Raw genomic sequence first — 14,691 nt, forward strand, 5'->3', positions numbered from 1 at the left:
AAGAGAGAGAGGTAGCAGAAGCTTTTTGACCTCTCCTCTGTCCAGAATAAACGACAAACAGGGAAGAAGTTTGGCGAAAATCTTTAGTTGCCTGCAAGTAGAACTTGAGGGCACGAACTACATCCAGATTGTGTAGAAGACGTTCCTTCTTTGAAGAAGGATTTGGACACAAGGATGGAACAACAATCTCTTGATTGATATTCCTGTTAGAGACAACCTTAGGTAAGAACCCAGGTTTAGAACGCAGAACTACCTTGTCTGAGTGAAAGATCAGATAAGGAGAATCACAATGTAGGGCTGATAACTCAGAGACTCTTCGAGCCGAGGAAATAGCCATTAAAAATAGAACTTTCCAAGATAACAATTTTATATCAATGGAATGAAGGGGTTCAAACGGAACACCCTGTAAAACGTTAAGAACTAAGTTTAAACTCCATGGCGGAGCAACAGTTTTAAACACAGGCTTGATCCTAGCTAAAGCCTGACAAAAGGCCTGGATGTCTGAATTTTCTGACAGACGCCTGTGTAACAAGATGGACAGAGCTGAGATCTGTCCCTTTAATGAGCTAGCCGATAAACCCTTTTCTAAACCTTCTTGTAGAAAAGACAATATCCTAGGGATCCTAACCTTACTCCAGGAGTAACGTTTGGATTCACACCAGTATAGGTATTTGCGCCATATTTTATGGTAAATCTTTCTGGTAACAGGCTTCCTAGCCTGTATCAGGGTATCAATAACCGACTCAGAAAAACCACGTTTTGATAAAATCAAGCGTTCAATTTCCAAGCAGTCAGTTTCAGAGAAGTTAGATTTTGATGTTTGAATGGACCCTGTATCAGAAGGTCCTGTCTTAGAGGTAGAGACCAAGGCGGACAGGATGACATGTCCACTAGATCTGCATACCAAGTCCTGCGTGGCCATGCAGGCGCTATTAGAATCACAGATGCTCTCTCCTGTTTGATTTTGGCAATCAATCGAGGAAGCAGCGGGAAGGGTGGAAACACATAAGCCATCCCGAAGTTCCAAGGTGCTGTCAAAGCATCTATCAGAACCGCTCCCGGATCCCTGGATCTGGACCCGTAGTGAGGAAGTTTGGCGTTCTGGCGAGACGCCATGAGATCTATCTCTGGTTTGCCCCAACGTCGAAGTATTTGGGCAAAGACCTCCGGATGAAGTTCCCACTCTCCCGGATGAAAAGTCTGGCGACTCAAGAAATCCGCCTCCCAGTTCTCCACTCCCGGGATGTGGATTGCTGACAGGTGGCAAGAGTGAGACTCTGCCCAGCGAATTATCTTTGATACTTCCATCATTGCTAGGGAGCTCCTTGTCCCTCCCTGATGGTTGATGTAAGCTACAGTCGTGATATTGTCCGACTGAAACCTGATGAACCCCCGAGTTGTTAATTGGGGCCAAGCCAGAAGGGCATTGAGAACTGCTCTCAATTCCAGAATGTTTATTGGAAGGAGACTCTCCTCCTGATTCCATAATCCCTGAGCCTTCAGAGAATTCCAGACAGCGCCCCAGCCTAGTAGGCTGGCGTCTGTTGTTACGATTGTCCAGTCTGGCCTGCTGAATGGCATCCCCCTGGACAGGTGTGGCCGATAAAGCCACCATAGAAGAGAATTTCTGGTCTCTTGATTCAGATTCAGAGTAGGGGACAAATCTGAGTAATCCCCATTCCACTGACTTAGCATGCACAATTGCAGCGGTCTGAGGTGTAGGCGTGCAAAAGGTACTATGTCCATTGCCGCTACCATTAAGCCGATCACCTCCATGCATTGAGCTACTGACGGGTGTTGAATGGAATGAAGGACACGGCATGCATCTTGAAGCTTTGTTAACCTGTCTTCTGTCAGGTAAATCTTCATTTCTACCGAATCTATAAGAGTCCCCAAGAATGGAACTCTTGTGAGAGGAAAAAGAGAACTCTTCTTTTCGTTCACTTTCCATCCATGCGACCTTAGAAATGCCAGAACTAACTCTGTATGAGACTTGGCAGTTTGAAAGCTTGAAGCTTGTATTAGAATGTCGTCTAGGTACGGAGCTACCGAAATCCCTCGCGGTCTTAGTACCGCCAGAAGGGCACCCAGAACCTTTGTGAAGATTCTTGGGGCCGTAGCCAATCCGAATGGAAGAGCTACGAACTGGTAGTGCCTGTCTAGGAAGGCAAACCTTAGATACCGGTGATGATCTTTGTGAATCGGTATGTGAAGGTAAGCATCTTTTAAATCCACTGTGGTCATGTACTGACCCTTTTGGATCATGGGTAAGATTGTCCGAATAGTTTCCATTTTGAACGATGGAACTCTTAGGAATTTGTTTAGAATCTTTAAATCTAAGATTGGCCTGAAAGTTCCCTCTTTTTTGGGAACCACAAACAGGTTTGAGTAGAACCCTTGTCCTTGTTCCGACTGCGGAACCGGATGGATCACTCCCATTAATAACAGATCTTGTACACAGCGTAGAAACGCTTCTCTCTTTATCTGGTTTGTTGACAACCTTGACAGATGAAATCTCCCTCTTGGGGGAGATAATTTGAAGTCTAGAAGGTATCCCTGAGATATGATCTCTAGCGCCCAGGGATCCTGAACATCTCTTGCCCAGGCCTGGGCGAAGAGAGAAAGTCTGCCCCCCACTAGATCCGGTCCCGGATCGGGGGCTCTCGGTTTATGCTGTCTTTGGGGCAGCAGCAGGTTTCCTGGCCTGTTTGCCCTTGTTCCAGGACTGGTTAGGTTTCCAGCCTTGCCTGTAACGAGCAACAGCTCCTTCCTGTTTTGGTGCAGTGGAGGTTGATGCTGCTCCTGTTTTGAAATTCCGAAAGGGACGAAAATTAGACTGTCTAGCCTTAGCTTTGGCTTTGTCTTGAGGTAGGGCGTGGCCCTTACCTCCTGTAATGTCAGCGATAATTTCTTTCAAACCGGGCCCAAATAAAGACTGCCCCTTGAAAGGTATATTAAGTAATTTGGACTTAGAAGTAACATCAGCTGACCAGGATTTTAGCCACAGTGCCCTACGTGCCTGTATGGCGAATCCTGAGTTCTTAGCCGTAAGTTTGGTTAAATGTACTACGGCCTCCGAAATGAATGAATTAGCTAGTTTAAGGACTCTAAGCCTGTCCATAATGTCGTCTAGCGTAGATGAACTAAGGTTCTCTTCCAGAGACTCAATCCAAAATGCTGCCGCAGCCGTAATCGGCGCGATACATGCAAGGGGTTGCAATATAAAACCTTGTTGAACAAACATTTTCTTAAGGTAACCCTCTAATTTTTTATCCATTGGATCTGAAAAAGCACAGCTATCCTCCACCGGGATAGTGGTACGCTTAGCTAAAGTAGAAACTGCTCCCTCCACCTTAGGGACCGTTTGCCATAAGTCCCGAGTGGTGGCGTCTATTGGAAACATTTTTCTAAATATTGGAGGGGGTGAGAACGGCACACCAGGTCTATCCCACTCCTTAGTAACAATTTCAGTTAATCTCTTAGGTATAGGAAAAACGTCAGTACTCGCCGGTACCGCAAAGTATTTATCCAACCTACACAGTTTCTCTGGTATTGCAACGGTGTTACAATCATTGAGAGCTGCTAAGACCTCCCCTAGTAATACACGGAGGTTCTCCAATTTAAATTTAAAATTTGAAATATCTGAATCCAATCTGTTTGGATCAGAACCGTCACCCACAGAATGAAGCTCTCCGTCCTCATGCTCTGCAAGCTGTGACGCAGTATCAGACATGGCCCTAGTATTGTCAGCGCACTCTGTTCTCACCCCAGAGTGATCGCGCTTGCCTCTTAGTTCTGGTAATTTAGACAAAACTTCAGTCATAACAGTAGCCATATCATGTAATGTTATCTGTAATGGCCGCCCAGATGTACTAGGCGCCATAATATCACGCACCTCCCGGGCGGGAGATGCAGGTACTGCCGCGTGAGGCGAGTTAGTCGGCATAACTCTCCCCTCGCAGTTTGGTGAAATTTGTTCACATTGTACAGATTGACTTTTATTTAAAGTAGCATCAATACAGTTAGTACATAAATTTCTATTGGGCTCCACCTTGGCATTGGAACAAATGACACAGATATCTTCCTCTGAGTCAGACATGTTTAACACACTAGCAATAACTTGCAACCTGGTTATAATCTTTTTTAGCAAAAACGTACTGTGCCTCAAAGAGGTACTAAACGATTAAATGACAGTTGAAATAATGAACTGAAAAACAGTTATAGCATCAAACTTTAAAACAACACAACTTTTAGCAAAGGTTTTGTTCCCATTAGTAAAATAACAATAATTAAATTTGAAATAAAAATTACAGAGCAAACGTTTTTATTCACAGTCAATATAAAATTCTCACAGCTCTGTTGAGAGAATATACCTCCCTTCAAAGAAGTTTGAAGACCCCTTAGATCTGTCAGAGATGAACCGGATCATGCAGGAAATATAAGAGTAGCTGACTGGAAATTTTTGATGCGTAGCAAAGAGCGCCAAAAACGGCCCCTCCCTCTCACACACAGCAGTGAAGAGAAACGAAACTGTCACAATTAAAGCAAACAACTGCCAAGTGGAAAATAATGCCCAAATATTTATTCACTCAGTACCTCAGCAATGTAAACGATTCTACATTCCAGCAAAAACGTTTAACATGACAAATACTTATTAAAAGGATTAGTGACCTTTAACAGAGTAGTTCCGGTGAAATACCATCCCCAGAATACTGAAGTGTATACATACATGTCATTATAACGGTATGGCAGGATTTTTTCATCAATTCCATTCAGAAAATAAAAACTGCTACATACCTCAATGCAGATTCATCTGCCCGCTGTCCCCTGATCTGAAGCTTTTACCTCCCTCAGATGGCCGAGAACAGCAATATGATCTTAACTACTCCGGTTAAAATCATAGTAAAAAACTCTGGTAGATTCTTCTTCAAACTCTGCCAGAGAAGTAATAACACGCTCCGGTGCTATTGTAAAATAACAAACTTTTGATTGAAGTCATAAAAACTAAGTATAATCACCATAGTCCTCTCACACATCCTATCTAGTTGTTGGGTGCAAGAGAATGACTGGGACTGACGTAGAGGGGAGGAGCTATATCAGCTCTGCTGGGTGAATCCTCTTGCATTTCCTGTTGGGGAGGAGTTATATCCCAGAAGTAATGATGACCCGTGGACTGATCACACATAACAGAAGAAATAATGTAATAAATAAATAGACACTTTGAAGTTAGTCATTTGCAGATGAATGGGAAGTGTGTATGAACACACACATACATGAGGAATATTTGCACACATACATATGAGAGAAGTACATGTAAAAACATGTGTGTAGATGCATATGAATGTCAGCAAAGACCCAATGTATACTATAACATCCTACACAAAATAACTGCAAAAATGTCTCATATCTAAATGAAATTATGACATTACATGTATGTGTCACCAAAGTGTCTTTATTTCTTTATTTATTACATTATTTTATTATATTTTTCTCATTTTCTGCTTGTTCATTATTTTTTGTCAATTTTCTTTCTTTCATATAATCTGTTTTCCAAGTAATTAGGAATAATTACAACAATTTTTTGATGTAACTAATGATGCAATTTTCTAATAAGCCAAGTATTGCTATACTTTCACAAGTAATATGTCTTTTTTTGTTTTTAAATACACAACCTAATGCAATTTAATGGGGCTGAATTTTAAATTAATTAGGAGAAAATTCATGTGTGAAACTGATCAAATTACAGAATTTAAAGATCAATCTCCTATTGGTTGCTGCCCCTTTAAATGCATTAGCTTCCATTACTTGCACTTAGCATCTATGAGTAAGCGCACACCAGCGCGAAACATGTTAGATGGCTAACTACCCTCCTTGTTATTTTTGTGTTTTCTCTATTTTAATGGAATAAAAGTCTTTTTTTCTACCTGTTTGCTCAGCAGCCTTCCATTTTTTTTCTTTTGCTGAGTCTTTTGCGGTCGTCCGCCGCTACTTGGTTCGCTCCACTCCAATTATCCTCCTTTCAGTTTTGGTCTAGCCCATTCACCCCCCGGTCCTCAGCGGAAGTGACTTGCAGCGGCTCCGCTCTCTCTCTACTCTGTTTCAACGGACTAACTCAGGAGCTTGCTCGTTACCGGACGCCTGGACGCCTGTATGCTTCTATCGAGAGGATTGTTTCATAGTGCCTGCAAGATCTGTCAAGAAGAATAACAGGTACAAACGCTATAAGTTTAAAGCCTTTACCAAACGGATATGCCAAATGAATGGTGCTTTTCTTGAAATGCAATTGTGCCTTATTTTCTTTTGCTTTACTGTATCTAACACATGCTGGACTTTTACTAAACTGCTTGCACATTTGGCTGAAAAGTCTCACACTTGCTAGAAGCATGTTGTACTAAATTAATAAGCGCCATTTGTTAAACTGACTGCCCTGCTTTGCTAGTTTTTTTTACTAACGCTGGACTGATATCTGTGATTTACTACCTGCTCTTGTCATATCCTGGCTTTTCTCCTTTCTGTTTGTTAAATAGAGACTTGCAAAATGAATAACATGCCACTGGCATTTTCAGTCTAATCAATATATTTAACTAACAGCCTATATCTATGATACTTCCTTGGATCACACTAGGGGTGATTTATTAACTCTTTTCAAGTCTTTAATTAAAGTCACGCCATATGTATTGGATATTGTGACTTTTGCTGACCTAACTGATATATTAATAGCTAAATAGGGGCTCAGTGTGAGTAGCAACAGGTTTTTTCCATTTTTTACACTGAAAGAGACACATTAACATGGAGGGTGAAAGTAGCAACCTGGCCACATTTTTTGATATTCAAAATAGGAAACAGTTTTTTGATACCATATTTTCAAGTTCTGCCAATGTCACAGGTGAAGGTGATTTGAAACAACTTTTCACCACACTAGAAAAATTATTAATGTCAGATCTGCGGTCTATGTGGGATGTTGTCACACTTACACATTATATAGATGTGAAAAGCATCCCTAGGGGTCTCAGGATAAAGAAATACCCAAACTATGACCTTGAAGACAGTGACCTACAAGATGAATGGAATACAGCTTTAAATGAATGTTCTTTAAAGCTGTTGGGGGTCCTGATTAAAAGCAAGGAACAGAAGAGAAATAATTTAAAAGAAAAAATTGTGACCACCAAAGCAGACCTAAAGACACACAAAACAGATGAACACTATGCAGAACTTAAACTACAAATGAAAGATAAGATAAAAAAAGCAGATATGGAAATTGCTGAAAAAAAGAGAAATAAATTTCTACGTGACCGCGAAGATTACGAAAATAACAGAGTGTACGATTGGTCAAGGTTCCGCAGACGCCAAAGGAAACCTTCAAAAAAGCGGCCGAGTGATGTAGAAGACAGCAAAACCCTCAAACCAATTCTAAAAAAAGATAAAGAACGCAGGGTGGTCTTCTCATCCACTGAACCTGAATCAACCGATCGTGACTCTGAGTCTTCAGGATCCAGCGATGATATACCAGTTCCAGTGTCTCCCCATCCCTCTTCTCTTTCTCTCTCCTTACAGGGTGCATCTAAGAAAGATAAAAAGCATGGTGATAAGGCAGTCCGCCCCAAAACTCGCAATCAACAAGGTATCCCTTTAGGAAACACACAAGAAGATCAAGAAAGAAAAAGAGAAGACAACATGGGAAAGCAACAGAAATCACGGAAGAAGAAGTAACTTTGAATGTTATCAATTTGTCCAATACACAGCTATCTTTGGAACATGAAAAAGTCTTGAAAAAAGGACTAGGATTTGCACCGACACACAAGTTTTCTGCATTTAGAACACTAATTGATGTAAATAAGTTTATCAGGAAACTGACACTAAAAAGTTTTTTTCACTCTGAGCACACAGCCACTCATCATGTATCCAATATCAACTCTAACCTCTTGTCTAGCAGCATTGATAAAAATGTAGATTGGAATAAATTATTTTCCTTCTCAGATATTTGTTTAATTGAGACTATAGATAACTTCAATGCAGAAATTACTGATTTAGAACAGGGTTGTCTACCTACTCCTAGAAGGTATGAGTCCAATTTTTATCCTAGACATTTCAGGGGGAATTTTATTAATTCTTTTCATAAGCGAATAGAGGAAGATATTTTAAAACTAGAGGAAACATGTAATTCTGCTAGTTATCGATACAAACACAATCTAACTATTCAAGAACAACAAGCTGTGAGGGATTTGGCTGACAATAGCGACATTGTCATCCGCAATTCGGACAAGGGTGGCAATGTCGTTGTTCTCAACAAATCCGACTATATGAAAGAAGCCACTAGACAGCTGTCAGACAGCATCACATATAGGAAACTTGATTCAGACCCTACCACACTTTTTTCTAGACAATTACAACGATTAATAGAAGAAGCTGTGTCTCTTGGTATTTTTACCACAGAAAAATCCAAATACCTTTTACCAACCAATGCTATAACACCCATATTCCATTACTTGCCTAAAACGCATAAGAGCCTTTTATCACCTCCAGGGCGTCCCATTATTTCAGGCATATGCTCCATTTTGGAGCCTATGTCTGAATGGATAGATAGCATACTACAACCGTTAGTTAAAAACTTGTATAGCTACATTAGGGATTCAGGCCATTTACTAGAAATATTGCATAATTTTAATTGGCAGGAAGGTTATAAATGGGTGACTATTGATGCTACATCTTTATATTCCTCTATACCTCATGTGCATGGATGCCGGGCCTTGGAATTTTTCCTGAACAGAAACACCTCCTACAGTGATGAGATCAAACAATTCATCTTGGAGGTTGTAGAGTTCCTACTTACCCACAATTATTTTATTTTTGATTCAGCTTATTATTTGCAATGCCAGGGAACAGCAATGGGGGCGAAATTTGCCCCCTCTTATGCAAATCTTTTTGTGGGTAGGTGGGAACTCCAACATATTTATGATATAGGGGAACCTTTCAGGTCCGGCATCCTTATGTACATGAGGTATATAGATGATCTAATCTTCATTGTGAAGGATGACTTCCCCTTTCAGGAGTTCTTATCTGTCATAAACGACAATGAGATTAATTTGAGGTTTACTGGAGAATTACACCCTGAGGGAGTTAACTTTTTGGATCTACATCTCATTGGTGACAATTTAACACATAAGATTCTATCAAGTACATATAGGAAGGACACAGCTGGCAACACCATTCTCCATGCTACCTCATGCCACCCACGCCATTTAGTTAAATCGATACAGAGGAGCCAATTCATTAGACTCAAACGTAATGCTAGCAATTTTGAAAACTATGTACAGAGTGGTGAAGAATTGATCACACGACTTAAAGCTCGAGGCTACAATGAAAGAGAATTATTTAAAACATTTGAAGAGATTAAAAATTGGAAGCCCAAACCCACAGATTCCCCCCTTCCAGCAGGGACAACCGGTAGTACCACCTTACTTAGAGATGATTCTAAAAAGAAGAATTATCTTGATGAAAATAGTATTGTGTTTTCAACTGAATTTTCACTTCAATACAATTCTATTTGTGGTATAATCAAAAAACATTTACACATTTTAAAAGGTGATGAAATTTTAGAACCTCATATTAAAAATTGTAAATTTGTAGCAAAAAAACCACCAACACTAGCAACTAAGCTTTCTCCTAGTCTAGTGAAATCTAATATAAGTACTAACACTAATTGGCTCAGGGGTAAAGGTAATTTCAAAGCACACCTTTCAAATTGTTTAACATGTGAAAAAAATGGACTACACTAATACATTTAACAGTGCAGTTACAGGTGAAATTTTTAAAATTGATTTCTATGCTACTTGCCTTACCTCCTATATAGTATATCTACTTGATTGCCAACTTTGCAAGGCCCAATATGTTGGTCAATCAACTAGGAGCCTTAGGGATCGCACTAGGGAACATTTGAGGGATGTAAAAAATTTCAATAAGGATTCTACGGTTGCAAGACATTTTAATTCTTTTCATCTCACGAATGTACCTAGTTTTAAAATTAAGGTCATAGACATAGCGAAAGTTCCCCTGCGAGGTGGCAATGTGTTAAAAATACTGGACAAGAAGGAATTATATTGGATCTATAAGTTAAGATCGAAATCACCATTGGGCATGAACCTAGAATGGGACATGAGATATTTTGTTGATTAGGTAAACATGATTTTATATACTTATTACTGTACACTCATACATATATTTTCATATTAGTATGTCTTCAGTATATGTCTACCTATTCATCCATACAACACCTCAGTCTGGGTCCATATAATTCAAAAATAGGGAAAAGATATGTTGTGTAGAATCATACGTGTGGTGACACATACATGTAATGTCATAATTTCATTTAGATATGAGACATGTTTGCAGTTATTTTGTGTAGGATGTTATAGTATACATTGGGTCTTTGCTGACATTCATATACATCTACACACATGTTTTTACATGTACTTCTCTCATATGTATGTGTGCAAATATTCCTCATGTATGTGTGTGTTCATACACACTTCCCATTCATCTGCAAATGACTAACTTCAAAGTGTCTATTTATTTATTACATTTTATTTTATTATATTTTTCTCATTTTCTGCTTGTTCATTATTTTTTGTCAATTTTCTTTCTTTCATATAATCTGTTTTCTAAGTAATTAGGAATAATTACAACTATTTTTTGATGTAACTAATGATGCAATTTTCTAATAAGCCAAGTATTGCTATACTTTCACAAGTAATATGTCTTTTTTTGTTTTTAAATACACAACCTAATGCAATATAATGGGGCTGAATTTTAAATTAATTAGGAGAAAATTCATGTGTGAAACTGATCAAATTACAGAATTTAAAGATCAATCTCCTATTGGTTGCTGCCCCTTTAAATGCATTAGCTTCCATTACTTGCACTTAGCATCTATGAGTAAGCGCACACCAGCGCGAAACATGTTAGATGGCTAACTACCCTCCTTGTTATTTTTGTGTTTTCTCTATTTTAATGGAATAAAAGTCTTTTTTTCTACCTGTTTGCTCAGCAGCCTTCCATTTTTTTTCTTTTTATAGATAAGGGGGAAACCTGGTTTCAAACATGGCAGCGCCCTTTACGTCACAGAAACTAAACCTTACACTTCTATTGGTTGTATTTAGAAATTACATCTTTACATGTAAAGATCACATATTCTCAGGCTTATCTTTGCTTTGAATGGATTGTTATGTCTGACGTTTAGTTACGGTTTATAATAATTCATGTAATATCCCTTATACAATAAAGTAACCACAGTTATTGCAACTTTGTCCAATTAAAGGGACGCAATGTGTTAGATCATTTTATTATTGCACTGTTGCTGGTATATAACTGTGTTTAGCACCTGCCAAGGATCAGCAGCACACTACTGCGAACTAGCTGTGCACATCAGGTGAGCCAACAACAAGAGTCATATGTGCATAGCTACCAATCCGCAGTTAGCTCCCAGTAGTAAATTGCTGCTCCTACCTAGGTGAGGTTTTCCACAAAAGATACTAAGAAAACAAAGTAAACTTGATAATAGAATATGTAGAAAGTCTCAATTGCATTCTCTATTTAAATTTTTACTTTCACGTCCCTTTAAGTACAGTACCTCAATATACACATGTAACCTGCTAAGTTACCTACCTAGAAATCAGGTTAACCGCACCATTTGCCGTCCGTGGTGGGAAGAACTCCAGAGAGAACCACTTATCTCCGGCTTCGATGCGCCTCCGCATTTTATCTGTGAGCCGCTCATGACGTTCTATATCAAGGACTGGTGTGGAAGACCGTGAATTCTCCTTGGAGTTTTCTGAACTGCTGGAGCCGCCACTGCAACTGTCAACACTGTTTGCTTTCACCATTGTTAACCCTGCGGAACAGATGTTTGTCATTAAACCATCAGGTTGCACACAAACTCCTGTCTCAATCTTTTGCCTTTCATTTTAGTAGGGTGCCCAAAGTGGAATTAGACTATAGGTATGTACTGTAAGTGTAAGGAAAAGCAGTGGGACAGTAAGGCAAAATAGGAAACACTTGAAGCATATAAACATATGTGCCTGCTACCTAGTATTATCTAATGCAGTGTTTCTAAAACTGGGGTCTTAAAAAAAAAAAAAAAATAATAATAATAATTAAAAAAAAATTAGGGTAGCCATAAGTTTCAATAATGTACTGTGAGTGCGTTTTTGTGTATGTATGAGTATGTGTGCGTGCAAAACACGAATATCTGGACATACACAGATCTTAGCGTGTTGAACTTTACAAGAATAAATCCAGCTCCGAAAAAGAGCGGAATGCCATGAGTGGCCGCTTTCTTTTGCATTCGGAGGCATCGAAAGTGCACATGCCTTATAAAAGACAATTTGTTGCATCTTCACAGATATTAAAATAAAGGAACATGGTGCTAAAAATGTAATCTTGCACGGGTATACTCATATTTGCAAATATAAGGAGGCATACATACATATGCTGCACATGCACCTGCTTTCCTACATTGCGCCTGCTCAGAGAGCTTGTGCCGGCATGTATCAAGTCAGAGATGACTCCTGTGCAAACAGGTTCAAACACTGCAACTGTTCAATGATTCTGTGGTGCTTTGTATGACGCTAATGGGCACTTGTAAAAGTTATTACTATTTCAGTGGCACATGTATAAAGTATTTTTGTAAATATAATATTGTAAAAATGTTTCTATTCAACACTTAAATGCACCTGCACACAATATTATGCCCTTTTTAACAACGGCTAATTCTTTTATTTTACATAAAGTCACAATTCTCTAGAACAGGGTTTGACAAATTGTACACACAAGTAGACACTCATGCAGTGATTATTGTGTGTGTGTATGTGTGTGTGTATGTGTGTGTGTATTATGTGTGTGTGTATGTGTGTGTATGTGTATTATGTGTGTGTGTATATGTGTGTATTGTGTGTGTGTGTATATGTGTGTATTGTGTGTGTGTGTATATGTGTGTATGTGTGTGTATTATGTGTGTGTATTGTGTGTGTGTGTGAAATCTTACACTGACAATCCTGTGCAGCGCTAATCTTACAGCTAGTGGCTTATAGCATGGATAGACTTTACTCTCTGACTCGTCAGTTTCCTGAGGTCATACAGTTCATATTTAGGTTGCTGAAAGCAAATTCAGAGAAAGTTTTATTGCAGATAGGACTTTCCGTGGGAAAACGTAATGGCTCAGGACGAGCTTTAGCTCAAGGAGAAGAGGCCAGATATCAGGTAGCAAATCCCAGGAGGTGCAAAGCTTTATGATAAAGTCACAGCAGACGTGTAAGGCAGAGACAGCCAAAGTGCCAGGGTCAGCGGCACATGTACCGGGCAGATTAATGTTCCTATATCACAAGTTATCAGTACAAAGGGGATGTATTAGCCAGGATCAGATGTACCGGGCAGATTAATGTTCCTATATCACAAGTTATCAGTACAAAGGGGATGTATTAGCCAGGGGCACATGTACCGGGCAGATTAATGTTCCTATATCACAAGTTATCAGTACAAAGGGGATGTATTAGCCAGGATCAGATGTACCGGGCAGATTAATGTTCCTATATCACAAGTTATCAGTACAAAGGGGATGTATTAGCCAGGGTCACATGTACCGGGCAGATTAATGTTCCTATATCACAAGTTATCAGTACAAAGGGGATGTATTAGCCAGGGTCAGATGTACCGGGCAGATTAATGTTCCTATATCACAAGTGATCAGGAGCAAGCAGTGTATAGTATATGTAAAACACATGTCTGTATATGTCATATTATAAATTGCTTACGTTTAGTCAGATCACATTGTTATCAGTTAGAGGCCACTCCCTAACACATGGAGGCCGCAGATCAATATTTTAGAATCCTTAAGGGCTGCATATTCATTTATGGACATTAAAAAGGGACATAAAACCCAAAATCTTTCTTTCATGATTCAGATAGGTAGCATGCACATGCCCGAAGTGCTATCTAGGTATCTCTTCAACAAAGAATAGCATGAGAAATAAGAAAATTTGATATTAGAAGTAAACAGAAAAAAAAAAATAAAAAAAATTGTATTCATTATCTGAATAATGAAAAACATTTTGGCTTTAATGACCCTTTAAATACACAAGTAATGTCCAGTGCCACAAATTTAGGTAATGTTGCAGGTGTCAGGAATCAGACTGAGACGAGAAGTGCAAAAATAATCACACCTTTATTAATAGCAAAAAATAATAAAAAGTCCATAAGTCAAATAACAAGCCAGGAGTCAGACAAGCCGAGTCAGGAGCCAAAGCGAGTAGTCAGACGAGCCGGAATCAGGAACAAGGAGAACAGCAGAGTCAGGAACAAGCCAGGGATCATTTTTAATAAACTTTGTATAGTAATTGGCGAACCCCCAAAAATGTTGAATAGACCGAAGTCCAACTGGGCGAGGCTACTGCAGAACTGCAGATAACTTGTCAGGATCCATGGAGAACCTTGCAACGGAGATAACATAACCTAGGAAGGTTACTTGAGTCTGATGGAACTCACATTTCTCAAGTTTACAAAACAGGCCGTTCTCACGTAGTCTCTGAAGAACCCGTGTAACATCAGAAAAATGAGCCTCAAGTGTGGGTGAGTGTATGAGGATGTCGTCTAAGTACACCACAACACACTGTTGCAACATATCTCGTAGGACATCATTAA

The 14,691-nt window shown here is 39.3% G+C and overlaps 1 protein-coding gene across 1 annotated transcript in view; it reads right to left on the reverse strand.

Moving 5' to 3' along the window:
• Positions 1-14,691, reverse strand: part of MTHFR (methylenetetrahydrofolate reductase) — a 109,480-nt gene that overhangs the window by 85,229 nt on the left and 9,560 nt on the right. Inside the window, exon 2 of the mRNA XM_053691465.1 lies at positions 11,662-11,887. Within this exon, the coding sequence (XP_053547440.1) occupies positions 11,662-11,879 (218 nt within the window). The 5' untranslated portion in view covers positions 11,880-11,887. The remainder of the gene's footprint in view (positions 1-11,661; positions 11,888-14,691) is intronic.

The sequence above is a fragment of the Bombina bombina genome, chromosome 8 (genome assembly GCF_027579735.1).
Source record: "Bombina bombina isolate aBomBom1 chromosome 8, aBomBom1.pri, whole genome shotgun sequence".
NCBI lineage: Eukaryota > Metazoa > Chordata > Amphibia > Anura > Bombinatoridae > Bombina > Bombina bombina.